Raw genomic sequence first — 26,651 nt, forward strand, 5'->3', positions numbered from 1 at the left:
ATGAAATGGAATAGCAATAAATCTGCACTCAAGTGCAAGATGTGTCACACACTGGAAGTGTGACCTTGTGTCAATTAATTGACATTTCTATCACAATTCTCCATACTAAATGGGAGTGGTGGTAGCATTCATCTCATGGGGTTGTTTTGAAAATCCATTCTATACGGGCATTTTTCCCCATTCATTTAGCATGTGTTTAGTGACCTCCTACTATGTGTCAAGCATGGAGCAAGTCACTAGGAAAGTAATGGCTTGAAGAGACGTACTATCTATACTTGGACAGACAATAAATAAAATAATGGAAGTGATGCAATTAGCACAGAGCCTGGAACATATCAAGCATGAACTTACAAGATGTTAATTACTATGACAACCCTCTACCTCCTCCTCCTTTTGGGGCTTTTATTATATGATCACAGAGATCAGTCAACTATGCTTTAAATAACAGAGAAGTATCAGATAAAATTTTTGAGATGATGTATTTTAAGTCAAATACATTTTCCTAGGAAGACTGAAGAATGCACTAATTAAACTATTAACAAGTCCAGCCAGTGGATAACAAGGGAAAACACCAAGGGAAAAGCATTTCTATTTGTTTCAATATTCCCATCTGGTAATGTTTTCTGAAGCTAGCCCAAATCTGGTAGCTGACATCAGGAAAACATGTACCACTCCTGACTCTTCTAGACCTGTGCTGTCTCCCATCTCTGGCTAGCAGTGGCTCATCCTGCAGCATATATTGTGAGTATCTCTGCTCCTGAGAAGCCCTTCTAATACAGAACCCATTGTGTTGTTTATTTTCCACTAGGCCCTGAGCCTTAGGTCTTTCCTCAACATACCCTGGACTCGTCATGGGGTTGGGCTCAATTAGATGATCATTAAAGGGTCACTGAAATAAGTCATTCCTGAAGGTCTCCAGGACACCCCCTCTTTTTTCCCCCTAAATTCAAAGGTAATGTCAGCTTGTCACATGAACCTTTAGAATCCATCACTTTCAGCTGTCACAAAAGAAATCATAATTTCTAGAACCATTATTCATTAATTTGCAAGAGATCCCTTCCCAGGTTTTTCAAAATACATCCACACAGATGTCTCGGAAGTTGCAGCGCTCCGTGGTTATGTTATTCCAGTTCTCTCTCAGTGTCTATTTATATGAGCTTTCCAAAGCACTTTGAAAAAGACACAACTTGTATGGCAAGTTTCCTTTTCAGTGGCCAGTATGTATAAAAAAACATCAATGTTCCAGGCAAAAAATAATCCAAGTGGCAAAACTCAGGTGGTAGAAATTCCAAGTTCAAATGCTACACAGTACACCAACCAATAAATAGGCCACAGCTTCCAGTGTTGGGAAATACAATTTGGAAGTCGGCAGAAATTGGCTATGGGTCTCATAACCCCAGTGTGACACAATATTCTCATCCTAGGAGCCAAGTTGTAAGCTTTTCTAAGATCCATAAAGCACATGTCTACTCCCTATGAGGAGCTTCGGTTCTTTCTGCGAGTCTGCTGAAGTTCCGATCTGAAAGAATGCCATCTTCACAGAAACCCCAGTCCTCTAGAATGATACCATCTGCCGCAGGCTAAGCTTCCTTTTCAGCCAAATACATTATTTATAACCTTTCTAATTGTGAAAAGGTAAGGGTGGAATTTTTCTAAAGCCTGACTTTCATATAGTTAGAACATTCTGAACCTTTACTCTAAAATCTGCAGGCCTCTCAATTTGAAAAACAAAACAAAACATAACAAAACAACAACAAAAAAAAACCATGAGGAATTAGTTGAGGTTACATAATTTTCCCAAATGTTATATTCTTTCAAACCCCTGCTAGAAGATCATACACACTAATGGTATATAAGTATAACATACTCAGAAAAAGAAGCAAGATTTAAAAAAAAAAAAAAATTTGGTCATCTTAGTAGCCAACGGATAGGATCTGGTGAGGTAAGGCCTTCTCAAAAAAATGATTCATCAACGAGAGAAAGGCAGTGATCTGATCACCCTTAAAATTGCTTTGTTGTGCCTTTAACAACAACCAAAAAAAACCCACCCCAAAACAATGCTAATCAGGTTATTCAATCATTTAAACCAAAACTGTTCATGCTTTTCTGCCAAATCAACCAACCACAGCAAAATCTGTTATCTCTGATTGCTCAGCTTCCAGTCAAAAAACAGTTAACCCCCACTATACCAAAAGTTTTCTGAAATACCCTCAGAGCCCCACAGGCTCATAGAGAATAAAGAGAAAGCCATGCCATGCTTAAAGGGTAACAGGAGTGCTGTACCATATTTGCATATTACAATATACTCTTAATAAACTAAACAGCCTGTACCGGAAGCCAGCAGCTCCCTGGCATTTCATGTGATCTCCATACTGGCTTTTTGCATACTTTTTTTTTTTTTTTAAACAGGACTGTGATATCAGGATCAAAACTTACCCAGGACTTGCAGATGGGTTAACTGAGGTGGGAGGAGGCAGAAACAGCAACCTACAAGATGGTGGTTCACCCATGTTTAAAGCTTTCGGCTCCCTCAGCAGAGAGGGCAAGGGCTACAACATCTTATTTACACAATTATCTAAATACGATTAAACAGCTGATGGACAAATATTAAACTGGAAAATGTATAGTCATTTCAGCTTAATGTAATCCTCTTTCTGTAAACACCCAAGATGATTTTTTTCAACCAGAACAGTCCTGACATCTCATAAGCCTAAGGGTGAATAGCAAGAGATTGTTTTTGATAGTTATAAATATTCAAAAGACATGCAGACCATCTGCTTTCATAATACAGGTAAAGCAAGACTGAAATGGTGACTGCTGTATAAAAATGATTCTTTTAACAAAGTCTTCCTCTCCTCGAAAACTATAAAGACAGATGTCAAAAACTGTTTACACAGAGCAATCAGGAGCGTGCAAAATGTAATATTCCTTTTACACACAGTGCTTGCTAAAGAGATTTTTTTTTCTTTTTCTTCCCATCTGTGTGTTGCAACACATTTCTACAAGTTAAAAACATTTTTTTCAAACAGAGATCTCATGAATACCCAAAAACATGCTATCTGGCTTCTGAATGCTAATTAATTTCAACTAAGGAATCTGAATATCTTTTTCTGTAGGAAGGAATGTATGTTTTGAATTGGAATACTCTGGAGAGACAGCAAGGGGAATAATCTTGCACAGGTTTAATTCTATAAGGCAAATTTCACGGTTACACCTTGTCTATAATATGTATGTTATGCCCATGTTTTAGATGAAAACACATCATTGCTAATGTCTTTGGCATAAAGTCTAAAATAATTGTTTTCTGAAATAAATGCCCACACATGCAAAATGTATATTTAAAAAAAAAAAAAAAACAAAAACCTTTAACTTCTCAGTCTATGCAGAGTGATGTATAAAGCCTCAGAGTTAATTTTCATGGCTGGAACACTAATCTTGACAGTAACCTTTTAATGTATTGTATTAATGGTACAGAGGCATTAAGCACCGTTTTATAATTTTCAATAAAATGAGCATTTACTGAGAAATCTGTCAAACTACTGGCTTTTCATTATTTTATATTTTCATTTTATCAGAGTTTCAACTTTATACAGTCCAATCACCCTATTTGTGCATGTCCTATTTAACCTGTGGTCTGAATTTCCAGTTGTTTTTTTATATGACTGTGGTAAACTGAAAAGTCAAATGTTAACTTTGACTCCACATTCAAACACGATTGAATCAACTCCATACTCAAATACAATTTTAATAGATTCCCTCTAAATAAGGTTTGCTTTTAATCCCAAGGGATATCAAATACCACAAACAAGTCCTAAAAAAAGGTCTTGTCTGAGATACTGACATGGAATGAATCTGTTGAAAATTAACAGGTAGTCCCCTTCTGGTATTTGGGGGTGGTAAGACAGAAAATGGGCTTCAATTTAGGAAGGCAGGATTTCTAAGTGTAATATTCTATTTGTGCTTTTTAGCTTCTGTTCCGCAAATCTCTCCCCCTGGATCCTCTATTGCTTTTTAAGCAATTCTCTTGGGAGATACAACTGGGGTACATTTGGAATTTCAATTTATTGAAAAGAGACTAATCACTTGTGAATTTTACTTAAACTCCAGTAGTCGTAGTTATGACTCTTGCCATTTTGATCAATCCTGAAAACAGCATCTCAAATAAAGTAACCAACCCTCATATACTGTTAAAAATGAAAACTCAAGTACAAAGCTCTAAAGGAATACAAAAAAAGAACACACCCAATTCTGTTTTAATTTTCCTAATACATTTCCTAAAGACGAAACTGTGATCATTTATAAGCATGGAAATTTTATTTAAACACCCAATTCATAACTTTTAAAGAAAATGTTGGTGTACAGTTCATATGGTTCTTCCATATAATTTTATATAATGCCCAGATGATATATTTTGACCAGATTCTCTAATTCCATCCTTTTATATAAAGTACCTATCTAAATCTTTCTTACTATATGGAAACCTTCTTACTCAAATCAATTGAATATGTAAATAAAGAACTTGATATAAAATACTTATTAGAAGGTATGTTATTACTAAGACCGTATCACATTTCAAATTAACTGCACACAGAGGTTATAACATAAAGAGAAATGAACTAAATAATCTCCAATATCTACTAGATAAATATAAATCAATATCGACTTTGGATTAGGACATTAAAATAAATATTAATCTGGCTTCATCCCTATAAATATTATGGAAATCCTTCACAGTCTAGGAAAATGCCATTCTCTGGTAATCATCTCTTCAAGAGTTATAGCAAGGGACTGGGAATATAGCTCAGTTGGTAGAGTGCTTGCCTCACATGCCCAAGGCCCCAGGTTCAATCCCCAGCACCATAATTAAAAAAAAAAAAAAAAAGAGTCATGGCGAAATGGTAAAAATATGTTGGGATGGGTTGCAATCATGAAATAAAGAGCCTGTCCATAGCTGTTTGGGCTGGTGCTTGCGCAGATGAGTGGACACCCCAAGTCCCTAAGGCCCCTTTTTTGGAATGGCTGAACAGTTATCTACCGCTGCAGTTCTCTCTAAATTCAGGTGATTCTGGACCTTTATACAGCTGATTTTTAAAACACTATATGTTTATAACCACAAATGGAGTCACCAATGCCAAACGTGGACTTTAGAGCATTAAAACTGAAGAATGGACATTGACAGTAAACATGGGTGATACTGACTGTTAATATTTCCATGTTGGCAGCTTTGTCTATAAATCATTGGGTCTGTTATTGAAATTTTTCCTCTTTGTTTTTCACTTTAATATGAGGGGAAAATACACAAATGGAAGTGACAGTAAAAAAAAAATGTATGGGTCTCAAAAGTAACACAACTGAGGCAAAATGAAAATTATCGGTCAGGCTGAAATACATGTTCAATTGTGAAAGAAATTTTTTAAATGTGTGCCGAGATGCTAAAAAAAATTGTCAAAGCTTGTGCTTAACTGTGATGTGTAACTATGTCCTTTGTAGCATTTTTCAAATCTCAGGGTCCCCTGTACCTCTAAGACAACTGTTCTGCTGATAAACACAATAAGCTTTGTGCATGGATTCAAGAACAGGACAAAAACATGAGATTTGAAATATCAGTAGGCTTTCTTAAAAATTCAGAAATTATTTGCTATCTGTAATTAAGTATAATAGGAAAACAATTTGTAAGATAGGACATTCTAGATAAGAGATCTGTAAAGTACTACTAATAAAACTACTAGCATCATATATTTGTGCAATAAACATGGTACCAAGTCTCTGAGGTTGTTTCAGTTCAACAAATATTCCTGAGTTCCTACTATGTGTCAGCATCTAAGACTGCTGTGATGAATAAAACTTGGCTCCTCTGGCTCAGTCAATTACAAGGAACATAAGCAGCCTAATTATCACATAGATAATTTCAGGACAACTTGGAAAGTTAGGGTGATAAAAGAAGGTCGGAGCCTTGGGTGCTGGGGAATGGGAGTGAAGGCAGTTAAAGCCATAGGCTCATATGCTGTTGATAGTCTCAGGAGGTATCTTTATCCCTTTTGACATTGTCTAGTTTAAGGTATCCCGTTTGCTTAACTTGCAAATGGACTTATTTAAAGCACAAGGCTTGAATCTCTCCTCACTTCCATTTAAAAATACATCATAATTTATTACGATTGTAAGGGTAGTGCTAAGAGGATCCATTCAAGGTGAGAATGAATTATAACAGGGTCTTTTTCCACAAGTAAAAAGTTTTTGGTTGTTTCTACTAAAAACAAAACAAAACAAACAAACAAAAACCTTGCATCAAAATCCATGTAGCAACAAAGTTTCTTAAACCATGTGAGCCAAACAAGTGTTATTTCAAACTCTCCAGGCTCACATTTTACAAAAACAACCGAAGTTGATACACACTTTAGAACTTAAACTATCCTGAATGTTTTACAAGTATTAACTTATATAATTCTCATAGCAATACTAAGAAATCGGTACTATTCTCTTCCTCCTTTTATAGATGAGGAAACTGAGGCAGGAGACTCAGTTTACGCAACCTCATATAGCTGGTCATGGCAGAGCTCACATTCCGGACTGCTAGGATGCTAGGAGCTCAGTAACAGAGATGGTAAAGAGCAATGATACCAAAAGACACACATTAAAAAAAAAAAAAAAAATCAAAGATGACAGAATGAAGTCGTTAAAGAAATGTATTACTCTAAGAAATAGCCCCATTAAAAAGTAAAAAGAAAATGAAATCAAGTTCTCATATGTTAACATAACCCAGGAGTTTCAATACAAGGGAAATGCCCACTGTGACATTTCACAAAGTTAATACTTGGTTCAGTTTAGCTATACACTTTTTGATGACCTTGGAAAAACATTGGATTGATAGTAAAATAGTGTATGCCTCTGACAGTCAGTGGTACTCAATAATGAAGGTCTCTGTCTTGTTATCTACATAAGAAAGCAATCTCAAAGAGTAATCACAATTAAAGCTTTACTCTTTTCTTAACTTCCAACTTCCAAGGTATCATCTGGTTTGCATCTTTAACCCTCTGAGTAAAGTAAATTAAAATTTCTGTGGGAAAATAGTGCAATACAAAATAACTGATATTTTCTAAAGAAAATGATGAAGGAGAACAAAGTTTTAAGAATACGAATAAGAGAAATAAATTTAAAAAAAAAAACTTTTAATGGAAGTCAGCCACCTTTCTACAATGAGGAATTCTGCCACCTTATGAATTGTCCACGATGAAACTCCAGCACCCCATAATAATAGAGCATATTAGCACACAATACAATCTTATATTTCTGTAGCGCCCTTCATGCAAGCATCCCAGGGTGCTTTACAATCATTATGAGTTAAAATTAAAACTGAAGCACATACAATTCCTAATAGAATCATTTTAAAAATGCTAAACAGAACAAATAACTTTTAAGTCTAGATTTAAAAGTCCCAACAGCCAGAGCGTTCCTTGCTTCAATTGGCAACCAGCTGCAGAACCAGGGCTGTGGCTCTCTCCCGTTACGTTAAAGGCTCTCTTATGTTTTTTATCCTCAGAGCATGTTGTAATCAAGCAGTTCCCAATGAAAGAGGGAAAAATTGGGTGTGTATATCTGTTTGTTTGGATTATTCTTAACTTAGGGTGTTGTGGTTTTTTTTGTTTTTTTTGTTTTTTGGTCTGTTTATGAGTTTGTTTGGGGCCCACATCTGACATGAAATAAAGCAGATTTTCAAAAGGAAATCCAGATAGAATCCAGCTTGAAATTTCAGTCATAATTGAGGGGGGAAAAAATGCTCAAAAAAAAGCCCTTGAAAACTAGTTCCATTTAACAAGAAAATTAGTTTGAGCATGATTTGGTTAAGTTTTTTTTTTTTTTTAATAAATTAGAAAATAGCATTTAATAGGCTCTCTCTCAGATCATGTCTACTCCTAAGCCTGGGGAATATTTATTATTCTATGCATCAGAGAAAAAAAAGAGGGGCAACGCTCTCATGATATGGTAATTTTCTCTGCGTTAGTGATTCTGAGGTCAGAGGAAACATGTTCAGACCTAAAACAAGGCACAGGCAAAAATCTATTAAGTGAAAATGAAGTACTTCCACACTGTGAAGCACTCTCTAAATTGGCATGGCTTAAACTCTTTTATGTTTCACTATTGTGAAAAGACAGCAGCTATAAAATATTTTAGATCAATCTCTTTTACGTTAGAGGCTTCATTAAGTTTGGCTTTTCTGATTAATACACGTGAAAGGTGACAGGGGAGCTGACATCAAGCTACTGTGGAATCCTTGTGTGTCTCACTCAGCTAACAGGAGCCTGAGACAGTAGAATCAAAATGGAAAACCTGCGATTTGGAAGACTTTTTTTTTTTTTGTAGATTAGATCTATCATAACATCAATCCAGAACAGACATCTAGAATGATATCATGACTGTCCAAAAAAAAAAAAAAAAAAAGAGAGAGAGAGAGAGAGAAGAGAAAAAAAAATTATCTGGTATGAATAAACTTTTCAATTCACACAACTATTCACGTAAAACTGGCTTACCATTTACTGTATTTATCTCTCCACTAATACAACTGCTGAAAGTGGTAATAATATCCTATTTGTTATAAAGTACTTCAGTGCCTTTGCGTGTTGTAATCAAGCAGTTTCCAATGAAAGAGGGAAAAATTGGGTGTATCTGTCTGTTTTGATTATTCTTAACTTATTTGATTATTCTGACAAAATAAATATTCAAAATCTCAGATTCACATGGTCAGTAGGTTAAGGTTTGAGGAAAAAAAATCCTGCCATTCTAAAAAGGCAAGAAGATTGTCTATCAAGTTTTTCCTCAAGATACATGATGCTTAACAATGCGAGTTATAATTTTATGTTGGGAAGGGGTAAGTACAAGATCTTCCAAGCACAACTCAAACAGAAAACTTTCTAATTTTAAATGGAACTGCGAGTTATATCCTTTGTCCATCACATCAAACCACTTTGATGACAAAGGTCTGCACTTTCAAACAGACCTGAGAAATCTGACTACCTACTGCTTCCAATAAAAATGCTTAACATTACCTCAGATCAAAAAAGAAGAAGAAAACAAGGACTATTAATTCTGTTGTACCTCCTTATCTTGAGGACTGAGAGGATGGGGGAGAGAAGTGACAGCACAAGTTATACACATTCAAACCTTCTAGCCCCTCCCTGATGCTGGATTATCCAGCAGTGGGTCCCCATGGTCTAAATCATTCCCTCAGGCTCTAAATTGGGGATTTGAAATATAATGGTGCAAGTCAATATATAAACAAGAAAACCAAAGACACAAAATGTAAAGCACATATGTCAAAGAAAATCTTCCATGTACAGATAAATACAATTGGAAAAGTAACCAGCAGTTATCAACACTCTAGAGAAATCAAAGTGCATTATGAAACATGGCAAATTAATCTGAAAAGGCCCCTTCCTTTTATTTTTAAATTTCCTTGGTGACCCAGGACACTTGGTTAAGCTCCCAGGCTCTGCCCACAGAGCCACTGCCTTCACTTCAGCATCCTGGGCCTCAGCGTCCTCCTTTGAACAAAACTATCTACTTACAACTTAGAGTGATACAAGCACTATATACATCAAAAGCACTAAATGAAAGTTAATCATGTATTATTATCCAACTATTAAGATGTGTTATCCTCATTATGACATAGGAAATTAGATGCCTGGCAGAGCAGACTGTCAATACTCTTTAAGATTACTTTTTCAATACATATTTTTGAGTGAATAAATGTATGAATATGTGAATAAATTTCAAAGGTTAGTCACGCATATGAAATCAATAATATTCATAATGATGCTGGATATTCTCTTGAAAGAATGTGATTTTTAATATTTATTTAAAACTTAAAGAAACATTTCTTCATATTTTGGGACTGAAACAGCAGTCCATTTTGTTTTTAAGAAAAACACTTCCATAACAATAAATTGTTGCACCAGTATTATTTATAATACTGAAAAGTCAACTGAACATTTAGTTTACTATATGCATATAGAAATGACTGTCAAGTTTCAGAAAATCAACCTCATGCTAAGCTTTAGGAGGGCAGGCAGTTTCCTTTATCTGTTTTGCTAGTACTACGTTAGATTCTCAGAAGCTGTCAGAGAAAGGAAAATTGAAAAATCACCTTTCTTAATATTACTTCTAAAAGAAATGTTTGGATTTAAGGTTATTTTACATATATTTTACTAATTGAAAATAAAATTGAGAAGTCTCACTGACTTGAGGACTTGGCTTGGAAATCTCTTTTCACCAAGTGAGAAATGAAATAGAAAATGATCCAATGCCTTAAAAAAAGTGAAAGTCGTGTGTGTGTGTGTGTGTGTGTGTGTGTGTGTGTGTGTGTATGTGTGTGGGTGTGTTAAACAAGAGGAGGAAAGAAGGATACTGCAGATTAAAATCTCTCAGAAATATTGGACCTGAATACTAGAAAGAAAACATTAGGCTGTAGAAATAATAGCTGACCTTTTACTTGCAACAAAATGATCTATCCCTGTATCAGAATGTATATCTTTAGCCAAAGTTTAAATTCAATGTCTAAACTCCAGGGAAAATTAACATCAAAATATAAATGTTTCACTATAAATTAAAATGTTGTCCTTTTTACCTCCTAATTTACCTCCCAAATCCATAACTCTGAAAGTTTCCAACTACAGGCTTTCTTGTCACCAAATCAGACTTTGTTTTCTCCTACTCGGTTGCAGTTTAGAATACGACATCCAACTTATCTAACCACATCCACTGAAAAAAGCTAAAGCAACAACAAAACACCCAACCTCAGATCTATAATAAACTAAGCAGGTTTTTTTTTATGTCTTAGAACATTTCATAAAAATAAACAAACGCATGATACACAGAACTTAAACACACGTCAATCTATTTGGGCAGATTTATGATAGGAAAGTAATAGCAGAAATAAAGGTATGGGTTTCAAATCAAACTACATACCTACTTATGGAATTTCTGCTGCAGAAAACCTTGCAAATATTAGCAAAGAAAACATAAGTATTGCACCAAAACATAAGTATCCATTATAAAATCAACACTTCAAGATTTACCATGGGGCAAGGACACAGACTTCGCAAATCAGGACTTTTGGGTCGGTCATTAACCAGCACCTTCACTTTAATCTCTAGGGACACTAGCTCCTTCGATTGTCAAAGGAGGAGCCTAGGAAGGATAATCCCTTTTAATTCTAAGACTCCAAGTCCAACTGGACACTTGCTTAGCAAGTGTCAGACAATCCTCCTAAGAGTGTTGGAGGCAGGGGGTGTTGAACACCCAGGCAAATTCCTTGTGATTTCCCATTCCATTCCCTCCATCTCATCCTCTGGTCTCTGGAGGGACTCTACCTGCCCACAAAGTTGACTTTCTGCTGAATGTAACATTCAGGGAGCCTGTAGCCATTCTTGCTCCTAAAGTATTTTATTACATTAAACAAAACCAAACCTTTAACATACAGTAAAATGTGAATACTGAATTTTATGCTGAAATTTCTCACATGAGTGAATAACAAAACTCTGTGGGAGAAGTAAAGCCATCTCCTAGCATTTCTTGGTATTGAGTTCCATTCTGCACAAGAGTAAGGCAATATTTATTTTTCACCATTATATCTACATCATCAAATCTCAAACAGGAGAAACAGTGAATTCATCAAAGTCACTATATATTTTGGGTTTAGGCCTTAGAAAGCCTGTATCTCTCATGTTAATAATCATCTCTCATTTTAAAAAATATAATGGAGAAGTAAATGGAAAATAATTTGTAATGGAAATACTCCAAGTATTAGATTCATGAATTCATTCTAAAAAATAAACAGAAGATGATGCAGCAAAATATAAATATAAAACACAAAAAATGTCCCCTCATTTAGAAAAGCTGATTTTTTTTCAAAATATTAAATGCTAAAATAATTAAATGCTAAAAAAATTTCAAAATTTAGCCATTGCTAAAATTTGATTTCTTTTTCCCGGTTTTTCTTTTCTTTCTTTCTTTCTTTCTTTTTTTTTTTTTTTAAGAAAGGAAGACTGTAATTATAACTCACATTGAAATTTCAGCCTAGTTCCATCACTGAATTATTAGGGTGGGGTCTTCAGCTACACAAGGTTATGTGTTTTTCCCAATGCGTCTTGAAAGAAATTCACCAACATATGACTTCAAAACCAAGTCCTAAATTTCATTTTGTCATTCTGTTTAAAATTGTCTGCATTCAATTCATTTTCCATGATCATATCAAGTAAATTCACAATTATATTCATAAACAACAGTAAGGCAGAATTTACTGGCTGAATGTTGGTGTCATTTAACAAGTAATTCTCCCTTATACTATCAATAAATATTAGTATTAGCATCCTCTTCTCCAGCTCATAGTAGATGCCTTAAGTCTATAAATTTACTTCTAAGATCAATGGGATATTTAGTAACATGAAGACACATGAGATTCCTATACTGGATGCTTACATTATATTTGAACTCTGAGTTAAAATAACAACAACAACAAAGTTTAGTCCTAGGTCATTTCAAATGTCCATATGCTAATAATCAAGTGACTTGTTATCTGGAGTTGTCTGTAAAATACTCCAGAAGTAAGAGTCACCCTGTTTCATTATGTCATCCTTTTGGTTTAAGTCCATTTAATTAATTTAAATTACTCTTATTTGATGGTTATAGATTCATGTGCTATCTATTACAAGGGTCAGAGAGGCAAGATAAAAACAGATTAGCTGAAGGTGTAACTGAATTAATTGACAAAAAAATGTTTGCTCTAAATTGCAAGAAAGGGATACTTAACATACACAGAAAATATTTAATCTGTGTCTACAGCTTAATTTAGAATTTGCCACATCCTAAAATTGCTAATGAACATCAAAATAATGTTGTAGGACTCATGTTGCACACCTAAAATGCATGGAGTCTCCATGAAACAGCAGCACAAAAGCCCACAAGCTTCCTTCCAAAGGTACTCAATAATCTTCATGAGCTTTACATTAAACATACATCTGCTATTCAGGTTATAGTAGAAATATACTTTGAGTCTCTTTCAACTGCAGAAATGTTGACAGCAGAGTCATACAATTCAAGTCAAATGACTAACAGACTAATATTCAGAATTCCATTTTAAACTTGAATTAAAATAAAACTTAAAAATCTAGTTACACCACCACTATTATACCATATATCATGAAATGACTTTAAAATGGGTTTGGGCACTGAGGGACAGAATTATAACACATTAATAGTGACCGTGTAAGCAGATTATAAAGAACAGGCCCACAGCATTCTTTTTCTTTTCTTCTTATCTGAAATCATCAGAGAATTATAAAAAATAATGTTTGGTTTTAAATCTGGAAGCAAGGGTAGTCCCTACCTAGAGTTTTAGTTACCGTCCACAAACATTCATTCCAAAAAATAGTATAATAATAATAATAATAATAATATCAGTCTCATTTCAAAAATCACTAATGGTATAATAGGCATCTCTGAAGGGGTGGGAGGAGATTCTGTTTCCCCCTCCCCCAAAAAAAGATACAAAACTGGCTATAAAATCCCAATGAACAATAACTAATTTGACCTTTTGATCCAGGAAAGAGATTTCTGTTCTTATTTTTATAATTATTTTTACTAAATACTTCCTTTTCCATTTCTGTGCAATGAACTAAGGTGCCAATAACTGTACTCTTACTTTGCTCAGAGAGCATGGTGAAGTTCTGCATGCTAACAATGACAGTCATTCCCATGCAGCTCTGAGAAAAATCTTACCACCTTGACTCTTCCTTAAAAAGGGCACTCCAGAGAATATATAGCTACCATGCTCAGAGCACTCAGGGGATGAGTTTAAAAACTAGCTAGCAGAGTATTGGAGTCAAATGTTTTTCCTATAAAGGCTCTGATCAGAATGAATCAGGAATATTTTAAAAGGTCACCCATGGTCAAGTCACTTGGCATTTTTCTGGCACATTCCTGCTTCAGGTACCAGTTGCTTTAAACTGTGGAACCCCAGCACACCTCCAGTCGAGGCTGCCCAAGACGCCTTATTATTCATCACATGCTATGCTAAGTACCTGTGAAAGGGGGCACTCCTTGGCCAACGAACTCTGATTCATATCTTTCAGTAAGTCCTTCAGAGCATTCCTTACTGTGGTGTGCGACCATTGTTCGGGAGGCAAGTCTTCTAGTTTGGGGCAACTATTTGAGACATAGATTAGAAAGGGGATTATTACAAGATTGCATCCCGCTGCAGAACATTCCTTTAAGACAGACAGATTTCATTTTGCGCATCAAACAGATGCATCTGGAGATTGCTCTCGGTCTCCTGATTGTTCCGATTAGTTAATTACTTTATACAACACATCTGCTGTATCGATGCATGAATTATACATCAGCTGCCTGTGGTGGCTATTTTTTCATGTTACTTCTACCTTCCTGCTCTGATGCGCTTGGGAAGACAATTTAAGGTGTACTGCTTTCTCACGAGCCACCGTGAAAAGCATTAACCGTATTAACTGATTTCCTTTCATTACTCTGTTCATACGAACTAAAATGGAAAAAAATATATAAATAAACAAGATCGAGGCAATAGTGAATAAGGCATTCTTTCACAAAATGTACACAGATGGCACTGTTCATGATATGCAAAAATATTTTTTTCTTAAGTAAACTTTATGTAAAATGCCTTCTTGTAATGCATCATTTAATTGACTAAATGTAAAAAAAAAAAAAAAAAAAAAGTCCTGCCTTTTGATAACCTGCAAAAACCTACAAATTTGGGGAGAGGTGTCTTTATACACTGAAGTTAAGGAAAAAAGCAGAAGGAGTTAAGGTAAAAAAAAAAAAAAATCAATCTGGATTAATGTTTCTGAAATTCAGGTTAAATAAAAACAGAAGACTGCCCAGAGATGCTTTATTTCAAAAGACCAGGTAAAGAGAATATTTTGCCCTAGAATCGCTGCCTTGACTCACCTGTGTAACTGAATTTTCAATGTGACCACATGATACACATCTTGAAGCATATCTGCTACCGTAGCATCAGGGGCATCTGTCACATAAGACAGTGGAACTGGATTCCACTTTCCAACCTGGATTAGCCCTATTCCAGATAAAGAGAATATGTCACTGAATATTTTACTCTCAGATACTATATCTAGTTGAAGTTTTTTTTTTTTTTCCTCCATTGCCCCCACCACAAGCAATATTGTTATTTCTGTTTGAAATGATTCCCTTCCCTCTAAAAGGCAGGTCAATGAAAATATTCACAGCTTAGCTTTCCAAATCGTGAAATTATGTAAATGACTATAGGGTTGTTTATTATTTTGGAAATAAAACCCCATCAATAAAACCTATGCATAAGGCCACATTTTCCTAACTTAAAGAAAGTTCTAATAAGACATAGCCGAACCAGTTCTAAATGGCTTTACGATTTAGATAAGATTCTCTATTGCAGTGGGAATCAGCATTGAAAAATACTTTACAGCCCATAAAACCATCAGAAACAGAATAAAAGAAACAGAACTAGATATTCAGTCATAAATGCAAATTGACTCTCAACAGTCCATCTGCTCAAATACGCTCCTCACTTCCTTGTGGGTCCTCAGTGGAGCAGATTATTAAGGTCAATAAGCATACTAATGATTCAGCTGAAGTAATTTAAAAAAAAAATCTACCTCGACATTCCACATGAGCAAAATGTGTGTTAACTAAACCAAACTGAATTAAGCCAATTTTTTAAAGTCACAGTCTATAAGGAAGCAATGTAAAACACAGGCTACAGTTATCTGAATAAAAATATTCACTGCTTTCTCTTCGAGGTAAACAAAGGATGCCAAGCAATTTTTCCAACCCCACGTATGCATTATTTACCTTTGGCCTGGGCAGCAGAGCTATGTGAATAACCTAGAGACAGCAATGCCATTTCTATCAGCTGGTTGAAAAGCATATCCTTTCTCACCAACACAAATTCCGCATGCTCCTCCTTGCAATCATATTCAATGGCGTTTTCATAATGTTCTACCACGCAGAAAACTGGTAGCATGGTTCCTATCAAAAAGACAGAGAAAAAGAGACAGAAAACAACAATCTTCAGAAATACAGTCTGGGGGAAGGAAAACCTAAGCTATGAAAACAAATCTTCACAACAGTGAGAAGAGACTGTGCTTCCAAGGCAGACTGGGCAGAAAAATGCAGGCACACACACACACACATATAAATATATACAATCTTAAGTTGTAGGGGAAATATTCAAATAGAATGTGAACTTGGTCCTAAGATAACTTGGTCCCTGCTCTAATTTTAATAGTGCATTTTCCAAAAGCAATGAATGCAGAATTACCTTTTTGATAAAATAATAATGCTGACAAGAGAGAAATAAGTGTGTCTTATCTCATTTGCTGAGTAGTTTACAGTATGCAAACAACTCGCTGCAGTTGTCTGAACCCACCTTCTTGCTGCCTACATGCTTTTGTTAATAATAAACTTTTCCTGTTTGTGTCCAAACAAATTATCTTTGACTATAAAATGATCATTTTCTTGCTTTTTGAGATATTTACTCCCATTGGTTCCATAAAAGAAACAAAAAACCAAACTGATGCTTCTAACATATAATTTCAATATGTGCACCATGTAGATAAATAACATTTACTTTTGTGACTACTCATTTCATCTACCTGACTAAAAAGACACTATGCTGGCCATAAGTCTTTAAAATTAACTATCTCAGTAGATATGATAAAAATGAGAAAGAGAAAAGGAAACTGGCCTTATCAGGATATATTAGGATCAAGGAATCTGCATGGATTTGAGGTGCTCTCTCCTGGTTTACTTTAATCCAGTAGCCAAATGATTAATAAGCACAGACCATACCACTGTTAGAAAAGAGGCTTGTTCCAGAAACTGAAATCATCAACTGCTGTAGTTCTCAAGGTGTTTATGCAGTGCACTATCAGACCTCCAATGATAACAGAAAAGGGTTAAAAACAGATGCATCTGAACTGTACTGTGGCAAACTGCCAGGAGGGTATCATCTTTAGCATAAATGATGACACGGGTTACTTTAACAGGGCACCCAGGATCCCCAATTAGTCCTACAACATCCATGCCTGTATAAGCTCTCTGTCCTCTGGACTTGCAGAATCCTACCAACTTCTGAAGATACCTAGTGCATACCAACCGTCACTGAAAATCAGGGTTTCCTACTGACACCAGAGAGGCCCTTTACAAATTCTCTATTTGCTTGTTTCTGATGAACAAAAGCCGGCAATAAAACAGCTACATTTTTCCACATGTGTGTCTTCACCAAAGCTTTAGTGAACTGTTCACAAGAGATTCTAGCCCTGACAAATAAACCCCTTTAGGTTTACTTAGAAAAGCTCACAAACTCATTCGGAAGTACCAACAGGCAAGGCATGAAAAACAAGCCGCAGAGCTTGCCAATATTCTTGTCATTCATTCAGCTGTTTTATACCAGAGAGAGAACCCGTCAGGGATCAGAAGACGGCTTGGGAAGACCACAGCAAAAATAGCAATATGCAAACTGGTGATTTCTTCCTTGGCTTGAAGGTATTTTGGCAAAATCTCCTAAACAAATGAAAATATTCAACCCCTTTTTCCTAGTAGTGCTTTCTCATCTCAGCCACAATTTTTATCTAGCACCTGTCAAACAGAAACCATGCACATGAAAAATAAGATGATGGTGCGGGGGGGAACCACCAAAAGGCTTTAGTAATTTCGTTATTTGGATTTAGCACAGATCTTTCTACAATTAAAATGCATTTTAAAATAAGTCATTATGAATACATTTTTCAAAAAAGCATTTGAGCAGGAAGTGAAATTACTATACTGTGGTTCCTCCTCCCTCTGTGATGTCTTCAAAGAGTTGGTTTAGTATGACAAAAAGATATACATTGATTTTTCCTCTTATGGCATGAAATAGATATGTTCTACTACATGCTGCTTCTCAGACCTATGAAAAAAATTAGACAGACCCATGACATAACTGTAGGCTTTTCGAACTATTAAGAGATACTGGATATACTTTGTATTTTATTGATCACATTCACAGGCACCTTTATAGATAATAAAGGTGGCTATAGATAAAGCAACAGTAGTATCATCTAATTACAAATCTAGCTGCTAAATCTTCTAGCAAACTGTCACGGTTACCCTCCTGTTACTGGGAGTAATGCTAAACAGGAGCCTTCTCTGAACTGTCTGATTATTCGTGCTAGTGTTTGGCAAGACTTCCAACTACAGCAACTTCATAACCTTCCAGCATTAAAAGGGGAGAGCACTGGTCACTGCTGAATGCTAAAAATACCACATGATTTAAACCTGAAGGCAGTCTTAGAAGCTTTTGCTGAAGGTTTATGAGCCTGTGTAAACAGCACGTCTGCCATAAGGAGCAGTGAAGTCTGTAGAATCCTTGTCTAAAACTGTCCTGGCATTAAAGTTTGCTGTGCAAATATCACATAATACCAGAGACAGCTGAAATCTCCTATTTAGGAATTTATGGAACTTATATGTTTGCAGGCGTCAGAAAGTCTTTTTTATAGAGCCCCAGTGCTTCACAGTACAATATTAATGCACTCTGTTTGAAAAGCTGTAATAAATTATATTTTTAATGCTCTTACCCTGGCTTTCTTAAGATGCATACATTCTTGGCAAACAATCAATAAATAGGGTAATCATGAGTAGAGGCCAAAGAATTTGCTGAAGTGCTGTTTTTCCATTTTTAATAGATAAAGATCTAACAATACGGACTGCTGTGTCTGTTCATTTCAGGATCAATATATTCTTTGTTTTCACCAAACCAAGAAAAAATAAATGATTGTATGATAAATGTTATGCATCAAACACAATGAAATTCCTCTGCCTTCTAACTTTATCTACTTAATATTCCTGGTTGCTAAAAGATGGCATTTTTATCCTTTGCTTAGCAGATGTAAGGAAAATCTGATTCTTATACATGTTATTCATAGACCAAATAAAGACCCTTATGAAGCACATACATAATACCACCATAGGCACTGCTTTACTGGAACAACAATGTCAAACACAAAGTTGTTAAACTTCATCAATTTAATACTGGTAGAAAAAGAGTCATGCAGGCTTGCACATCCTCCCTTTATAAACTTGTCTAAATCTGCCCTTCCTTTACCCAAAATACCCAAATATAGCCAAAATTTTAAAACCAGAATCATCAGGTTTTTTTACTGCTAAATAATGAGTTTGCTCTTCAGAAAATAAACCACAAAAATGACATCACCAAACTTTTATATCATCTTATGTAAGATTTCCATGATCTCTGAAATTGCCTTACAACTACTAATCCTATGAAAAGCTAGGGCGGTCCTCAAACAACCTAAGTGTCCTACTCTTCATCAGGGTTAGTTTAAGCAACAGCCACCTACATAGTCTTTATGACAGGAACACCTTATAAATGGACCCTTGTGTAAACTAAGACTACTATATTTAATTCCTTAAATCCTTATCATCCAAAAAAGTCCAATGATTCCAACCTTCAATAGAGTCAGAGGCTCCACCCAAGAATTGAGCATACACTTTCAACACATGATTGACATTACAACCCAGAATGTAACTCATTTCAGATCAGAAAGAATCCAGGAAAAGAATACACCAGTACCCCAACACAGTGACCTTGGGTAGACACGGGAGCTTGCAGCTTTCCAGGATTTGGCTCCAAAGTATTTACCTTTCCTAAGGTTGGTTTTCATCAGATGGCCCGAGTGTTTTAAAGGCACTCCCTGCATTTTTGCACCTGTACTCCCAAGCCTTCCTCTTCCTAGTGGGCTCCCGTTCTGCTCCAGGCGGGCAATCTTGGCTGGTGGACCCTTCGGATCGCTTACATTGTTAGACATTTCTGAATGTTCTTTCCCCTGAGTTGCCTCGTTCAAATGATCCATACTCAGTCACTGTCTAAAGATCACCTGCCAGGATTTAAAAAGAAGACATGTTACAATTGGTTGGGGGTCTGCGCCTATACATGTGTCCAACATAGATGTTTTATCTCTAAACATTTCTCTCCACAAATATATTTATAAAATTGCTTACCCTATATAAAATACAGATGTTACTACATTTCTAGATGACAGCAGTACATTTCTATTCAAGTTAATAGAACAATTTGTGGAAACCGTACCAACACACATGAATAAAAAGTTAATGTGGCATCCATAAACACAACTAAAAGCAAGAAAAATGGGTTTACTTTTAAAACAAGAATAAATACAAGCTGAAAAGAATAACAAGTTATGTTTATGTGGTCCCAATTTTAAAAATTACAAACTTATAACAGCAACATTATCACAGGAAAGATTATCACAGTCTAAAATATTAAATTTAATGCACATGTTTATAGTTTTACATATATTTTTATTTTATGGAAAAAATATCTCAAAAGAAGATAGCAAACATCTAAGTGCTTTTTAAACTCCCCATTGGCTTCACAAGTTAATAATGCTGAGAAAAAGTTTTCGGCTATTAAAGTTTCAAGAGTTCCTATAACCTGTTAAAGATCTGGTGGAGGCTTGGGTCAAACATGTGACTAGATCATTTCACCCCTAAGCAAACAGGAAGAAGTAGAGGGTTTCCTCAAATATCCTAGGTACAGGGGCATTACAATTCATCTTTCAGAGTCAATATTACTGTCCATTATTAGTGTCCATTACTAATAGAATGCTATTTAAAAACCAAAAACTTGAAAATACTTTGTGATATAAATAGTAGATTGAAGAGCCAAGCTCATTTTCAAAAAATTCTTAATGATACTGATTAAACACAATCTCCAGCATCAAAAAATAATCTCAGTATGCAACAAAGTTAACATTGTAATTAATTTTTATATAAACCAAACATTATCTTCAGTTATATTTTATATGGGCATCAATTTTCACACTACTTCTAATAAAAGTAACTAGCATAGTATCAAATCACTTCCAACACAGAGTTTTAACTAGAACTGATAAGAAAAGGTGAGAAGAATTATTTCATGAACTTTTATCAGACATGAAGTAGTGGGCTTATCTACATTAAAGAGAACATACTAAGGAAAACCAGAGAGAATATAATTACCATTTTCTTCTAGCTGTCTGATAATCTGACATACCTTGTACTCTTTCAAAAAATTTTATACTAAAGCTATTTAGATCCAGATTTGTGAAAGCCAGTCTGTGTTAGCATGATTTTCCTATAAACATTTTCCCTTCCATTTAACTAGAATACTTCGTCCCATATAATCAAGAAAAGTGGGGGAGCAATGTTAATCTGGAGTTTTAAAATCAACTTTAAGAATGCCAACTGAAGAATTATAAAGTTTGAGAAATAATAATGGCTATTTATCTTTGACTCCAGGGTGGCACGCCAAGAACTAAAGGTTTACCGTTGATCGAGGTCCCATCTGTTTTTGGTTATGAGGTTCATTAACAATAAATGTGCCTTTTTTAACCACTTTTTATCAAGATTACTCTTTTCCATTATATTAAACTGCAGTCTAAAGCCAAAATTAGAGAGTGATGATTATTAACTTATTCAAAACACTCTTTATAATGTTCCATGTGGATTATAATGCAGAGCTGCTTTTTCTAAAATTGGTTGCCTTACCCTAGAGCAGAAGACAAATTTTAAAACATAATTTGAAAAGAAAATCTTTAACCCTTGGGGCAACCTAAGAGGGAAAAAAAATGTGGTGGAGACAAGTAGACAGCAGCATCAAAGTTAATGCTACAAAACATATTAAGTAATCATGAGGCTTAACAGCACTATAAGCTGTAGAGCAAATGAAAGTGATAGATTATAATTTAGTTAATGTATTGACAATCAAAACATCATATAGGTCATGCAAAATTGTCCTTTGAATATCCACCTATGAGCATCTATTAAACACTAAGTCATCCAGTAAAAAGCTTTACATTATAAAGCAAAATTACATGCACATAAAACACCCAATTTACTCCTTTAAACTCTATGCCCAAGGCTAAAGTTCACCAAACCTCAGTTTGGAATTGAAAAGAGCAGCCTCCAACAGGCCTGCCTGGACTGACAGCAGCAGAAACTAACCATGGTCTCAACAGATGCCAGGCTGAAGAGTTTCTTTTGAGTTACACATTTAAAAACCCATTTTAATATAACGTCTGGCTGGCACACAGAAAGCACCGCTACTTTCTCAAAATCCCATTTCCCTGCCCATAAACTAAGACCATATATGATAATTACTGAATGAAACAGTAAACTCAGTCTCAGCAATTATTTCCCTTAAAAAGAAAGAAATAAAAGCGCGAAATTTCGGCTTCAAGAACCTATTTTTTTGCATTGTGGGATCCTTTTCAATGAGTTTCCTTGCTGGATCGCCTCTCTTGCCCCCACAGAACCCAATAATCACATTTTAAGAGATTGTGCCCTTATCCATTCCATATGGCCGGCACGATCCAGGCCAAGCTTTCACTGTGACCTTTTAAAGAGACAAAGAAGCAAAGTACTATCTAGAAACAGAAACACTGCAGTTTTACTGAGTGAAATTAGCAAAACCGACCTGAAACTCACCACTTCAAAACTTGACAGCATATAAATAACAAAAACAAAGGAGATTTCCTTTGCAGCCCGGGTTCTTGAAGTGAAGTTCAAGACTGATGTTTTCTATGTCCTTTTTTTTTTTTTTTAATTAAAAAAAAAAAAAAAGCAGCAGACCTGAAGGCGACTTCCCCTGAAATTGTATTATTTTCTCTTCCCCTACCCCCGCCCCCCGTAAGCGGGGGAAGGGCAGAAACAAACGTCTAGAAGAGTAGCCATGGGAGAGGGGGTTTAAAAAAAAAAAATCACAATTCGAAAATCAACGTATATGATTTGTAAAATGTCTAACCTCAGAGAACGGGGTTTTTCGATGGGGAGGAGGGGAGAGTGGGAAGTAGGGAGGAGGGAGAAGATAAAATTGATCTGACAAGTGATTCGTGGGGGGGGGGATCGTAAAAACAAAGCAAAACCCGTTATGAGCTGTACACTGTGGTGGTGCTGGGGAGACGAGGTGGTGACTGAGGAATCTCTTAAAAAAGAAAAAGAAGAAAAAAAAAATCACTGCGGACAAGGTCTCCAAAAAGGAAGGGGATTAAAAAAAAAAAAAAAAAAAAAAGTCCCCTCTTCTCTCTTCCCTCCCGCTCGCTCGGGTTCTTCGGTGTGAGGACAGAAAGTCTTACTTCTGGCTGTCACTTGCAATATTATTCTCCAATAACCCCGGAGAACGCGCAGAGGGGAAGGCCACCTCGCCTCCCTGCCAATCGCCCCCACCCCCTCCCCAGCGACAGCGACTAATATTAACAAACCTTAAACTTTTTCCCTACAGCCTCGCACCCCCAACGAGGGCATCTACCAGGGGACAGAGAGGGTGAGGGGCAGCGGGTCGCGAGAAAAGCCCCGGAAAGGCACTAAAATGCCACTTTTGATTCCGCCCTCGCTGACAACAGCCCCGAGGACCCTCTCCCTGCCCATTGACGCGGGGCTGGGAGCGTCTGGGGAGACCAGTGAGTGAGGGGGAGAGAGAGAGAGGATGAGGGGGGAGGAGGAGGAGGAGGAGGAGGAAGATCAGAAGGGACCCCGGCCACCTCTACCGCCTCGGCAGCGACGAACTCCCCGCCCCCTCCCCCCAAAAAGTCGCCAAGCTCTCACTCCGAGCCAGAGTCCGAGGTAAACAACGAGCACCACAATGGCACTAGGACTTGGGGGGGGGGGGGAAGAAGCCCAGAAACCCAACAAAACTGATCAGGAGTTTCCCGAAATGCAAAAGGGGGGGTGGGAAGCGTCCTCTGGAGTCGCCCAGGCTTTTACGCACGGCCCCCGGGCAGGCTAGAGGGCGGCTGTTGCTGTTGTTGTTGTGACGAGGCCGGTTGTTGCTGGGTGGCACTGGGAGAGGTGTGTGTGTGTGTTTGTGTGTGCGTGCGTGTGAGCGCGAGTCCCCGGACGGGGCTGTTTCTCTCTCTCTCTCTCCCTCGGTCGCTCTCCCCCTCGCTGCCGTCTCTGCCCCCATTAAATTATTAGTTGACTCATCCCGGCCGCTGTCGCCGCCGCCGCCGTGCCCAGCTCGGCTCCGCGCGTCCGCCCGGGCTGCAGCCCTCTACGCCGCTGCTCCTGCTGCTGCTGCTGCTGCTGCTGCCGCCGCCGCCGCCGCTGTGGCTGCCTCTTCTTCCTCCTCCTCATTTTAATACAAAATCACCCCGCTCGCAGCCCCAGCCCCGAGCACGCAGCCTCCTCCCGGCCGCCCGCCGCCGCCCGGAGCCTTCCCCAGCGGGGCCGGCTCATCCGCCGCGTCCGGGGAGCGGGAGCGAGCGAGAAAGTGGCGGCGGCGGCGGCGGCGGCGGCGGGGGGAGGGAGAAGAGGAGGAAGGGGGTGCGCAGCGGAGGAGGAAGGCGGCGGGGGGGCAGGGTGCACGGAGAAGGCGGAAAAGGGATGGGGATTAAAACCCGGGCTGGAGGGCCGGGATTGGGGGAGGGGGCGGGGGCGGCGAGTTAAAAAGCCTCAAGACAAGTAACTAGTGAATGAGTGCGGAGCTGGGGGTGGGGGGGAGCGCACGATTTCCGGCCCCGGGCGCGCAAGAATTTGTAATGAGCTTGATTAGAGTGAGGCGGCCCGACATTTATTACACACAATACCCAGAATAACAGGGCGCTGCGCGAGGGTTAGTGCTGGCCGCCGCCAGGCGCGCCAGGGAGAGCGCGGAGGGGAGGAGGAGAGGGGGCTTCCCTGGCAGCGGCCGCCGGAGCGGGGAGGGGAGCGCGCGGCGCGCGGGCGACGAGGGCAGGTGTGCGAGTGGGAGCGGGGAGGAGGAGGAGGGGCAGGACTGGCTCGGGGGCGGGGGGAATGAAAGTGACGGGGAGGAGGGGGCGAGGGCCCGGGGGGAAAACTAACCACCCACTCTCACGCCACAAAAGCCACAAAAAGGAATACGCCGGGGGCGTCGCAGGCGGGCACCCGAGGGACGGGCGGGCGCCCGGGGGGCGGGGGCGCGGAAGGACGCACTGGCCCCGCGGGAAAGGGACCGAGTCTTGCAGGTGACAGGCGCTGAGGACTGAGGTGGTAAGACTTCAAGAAGTGGCTGAAGGGGACAGTCGGGAGGTAGATCTCCCAGGAAAAAGCGCAGAGGTTGCAGAAACATTTGCAGAGCAATAAAGGCCAGGAACCTAGAAACGCTCTCCCAAATATTTATTCTCAAAGGAGGGTGGTCCCTAAACTATAAAGAGTCAACATTAAAAGCAACCGACTAAGAGCTTTCTGTACAAGTCAGAGTCACGGAACACTTTGGAGGAAGAAATATGAGGCCCATAGTGGTGGAGTTAAAATTTGGGTCACTTGAAAGAGACTTGTTATTACAAAGGAAAAGATGTCATCATTCTTAAAATAATTTACACAGGGCGAGAGACAGGAAAGTTAGGATTGGTAAATACATCTGTTGTAGCAATAAATATATTTTTTTTCTGTAATCTAGGGTAAAGTCCTCAAATCAATGGTTATTATCACTTAAGTATGAACTTTAGATAAATATAGCTCATATAAACATGAAGAACATTACAATCTCACCCAAAATAGATATGCGTCATTTAGCCTTTAGGTTTTCGTACCACCATTTTAGCACCCTGAGGTTATTAAACAAGATTTAGTGCCCTTAATCACTAAACAAGAACAAAAAGTTATAAGAATTATTTTGTAGAATACACTGGTAGGGAAAAGACAAAAATCAGTCAGATAAACATTTTGTTACACATAAAAAAGCAACAAGTTAGCACAAGTACTGAGATAAGAGGGAAATATGCAAATTAGGCTCTTTAAAGCTACCAATACACTCTTAGACACACTGTTTACACTAGAAATCTAAGAAAAGCAGAAGGTAAAGTAGAAGATAAAGTATAGGAAATTATGGCCTCCTGGGGGAGGATAACTTCAGGAGAAACACAATGAAAATATATCACTCTAATAGCACCCAAGTTTCACCCACAAACCGGAAAGGTTAGTCAAAATCGAGGAAGGCAACCGTGAATCTTGGCACATATAAACAGAAGCCTTGAGCAAAAGAACATGTGATAATCAAACTCAAGACACAGCACCCAAAACAAGAAAAGAAATGTAAGGCAATTTTTACTAAAAAGCCTAAATGGTGCTACATTTTTAAAGGTTGAAATTGGGGGGGGGGGGGAATATGGAGGATGCTATTTTAACTAAAGTCTTAAGAATATAATCAATAAGGAAATATACAAAAAGGGCAAAATGCAGTATCTTTGTGGAGATGTGTATTCTGGGTAGATGTACTTAAGTATTCTAAAAAGATAATTAAGAGAAAAAGCAGACATTATCTCTGATGACAATGATTTTTCCCCCAACATGACAGGTTAGATTTGTAATTTCCAATATGAGTATTTTAATAGTTGTTTCAAATTAGTAATATCTGACGTATTACCCTGAAACCTGACTTGTTTTCAGTAGGGACAAGTGCATTCTAGTATCCTGTTGAACAAACTTACAAACAATAGCAAAATTTTAAAAATAGAGGAAAATTTTTCAGGACTACAAAAGAATATGCCATTTACCCATGCAACTTCACCTCAAGCTTCATGACTAAAAAAGAAAGAAAAGAAGGCAAAACAAAATTTGAG

General features: G+C 37.7%; 1 protein-coding gene across 4 annotated transcripts in view; it reads right to left on the reverse strand.

Moving 5' to 3' along the window:
- Satb1 (SATB homeobox 1) overlaps nucleotides 1-24,354 on the reverse strand; it is a 75,458-nt gene extending 51,104 nt beyond the window's left edge. For all 4 annotated transcript variants that reach the window (XM_026395924.2, XM_026395923.2, XM_026395922.2 and 1 more), the window contains exons 1-5: nucleotides 22,561-24,354; nucleotides 19,715-19,949; nucleotides 15,868-16,044; nucleotides 14,971-15,097; nucleotides 14,073-14,196 (exon numbers count right to left, since the gene is read on the reverse strand). In XM_026395924.2, coding sequence (XP_026251709.2) covers nucleotides 14,073-14,196; nucleotides 14,971-15,097; nucleotides 15,868-16,044; nucleotides 19,715-19,925 — 639 coding nt within the window. In that variant the 5' untranslated portion in view covers nucleotides 19,926-19,949; nucleotides 22,561-24,354. The remainder of the gene's footprint in view (nucleotides 1-14,072; nucleotides 14,197-14,970; nucleotides 15,098-15,867; nucleotides 16,045-19,714; nucleotides 19,950-22,560) is intronic.
- Between the last annotated feature and the right edge of the window lie 2,297 nt (nucleotides 24,355-26,651).

Source organism: Urocitellus parryii, chromosome 3 (assembly GCF_045843805.1).
Source record: "Urocitellus parryii isolate mUroPar1 chromosome 3, mUroPar1.hap1, whole genome shotgun sequence".
Lineage (NCBI taxonomy): Eukaryota > Metazoa > Chordata > Mammalia > Rodentia > Sciuridae > Urocitellus > Urocitellus parryii.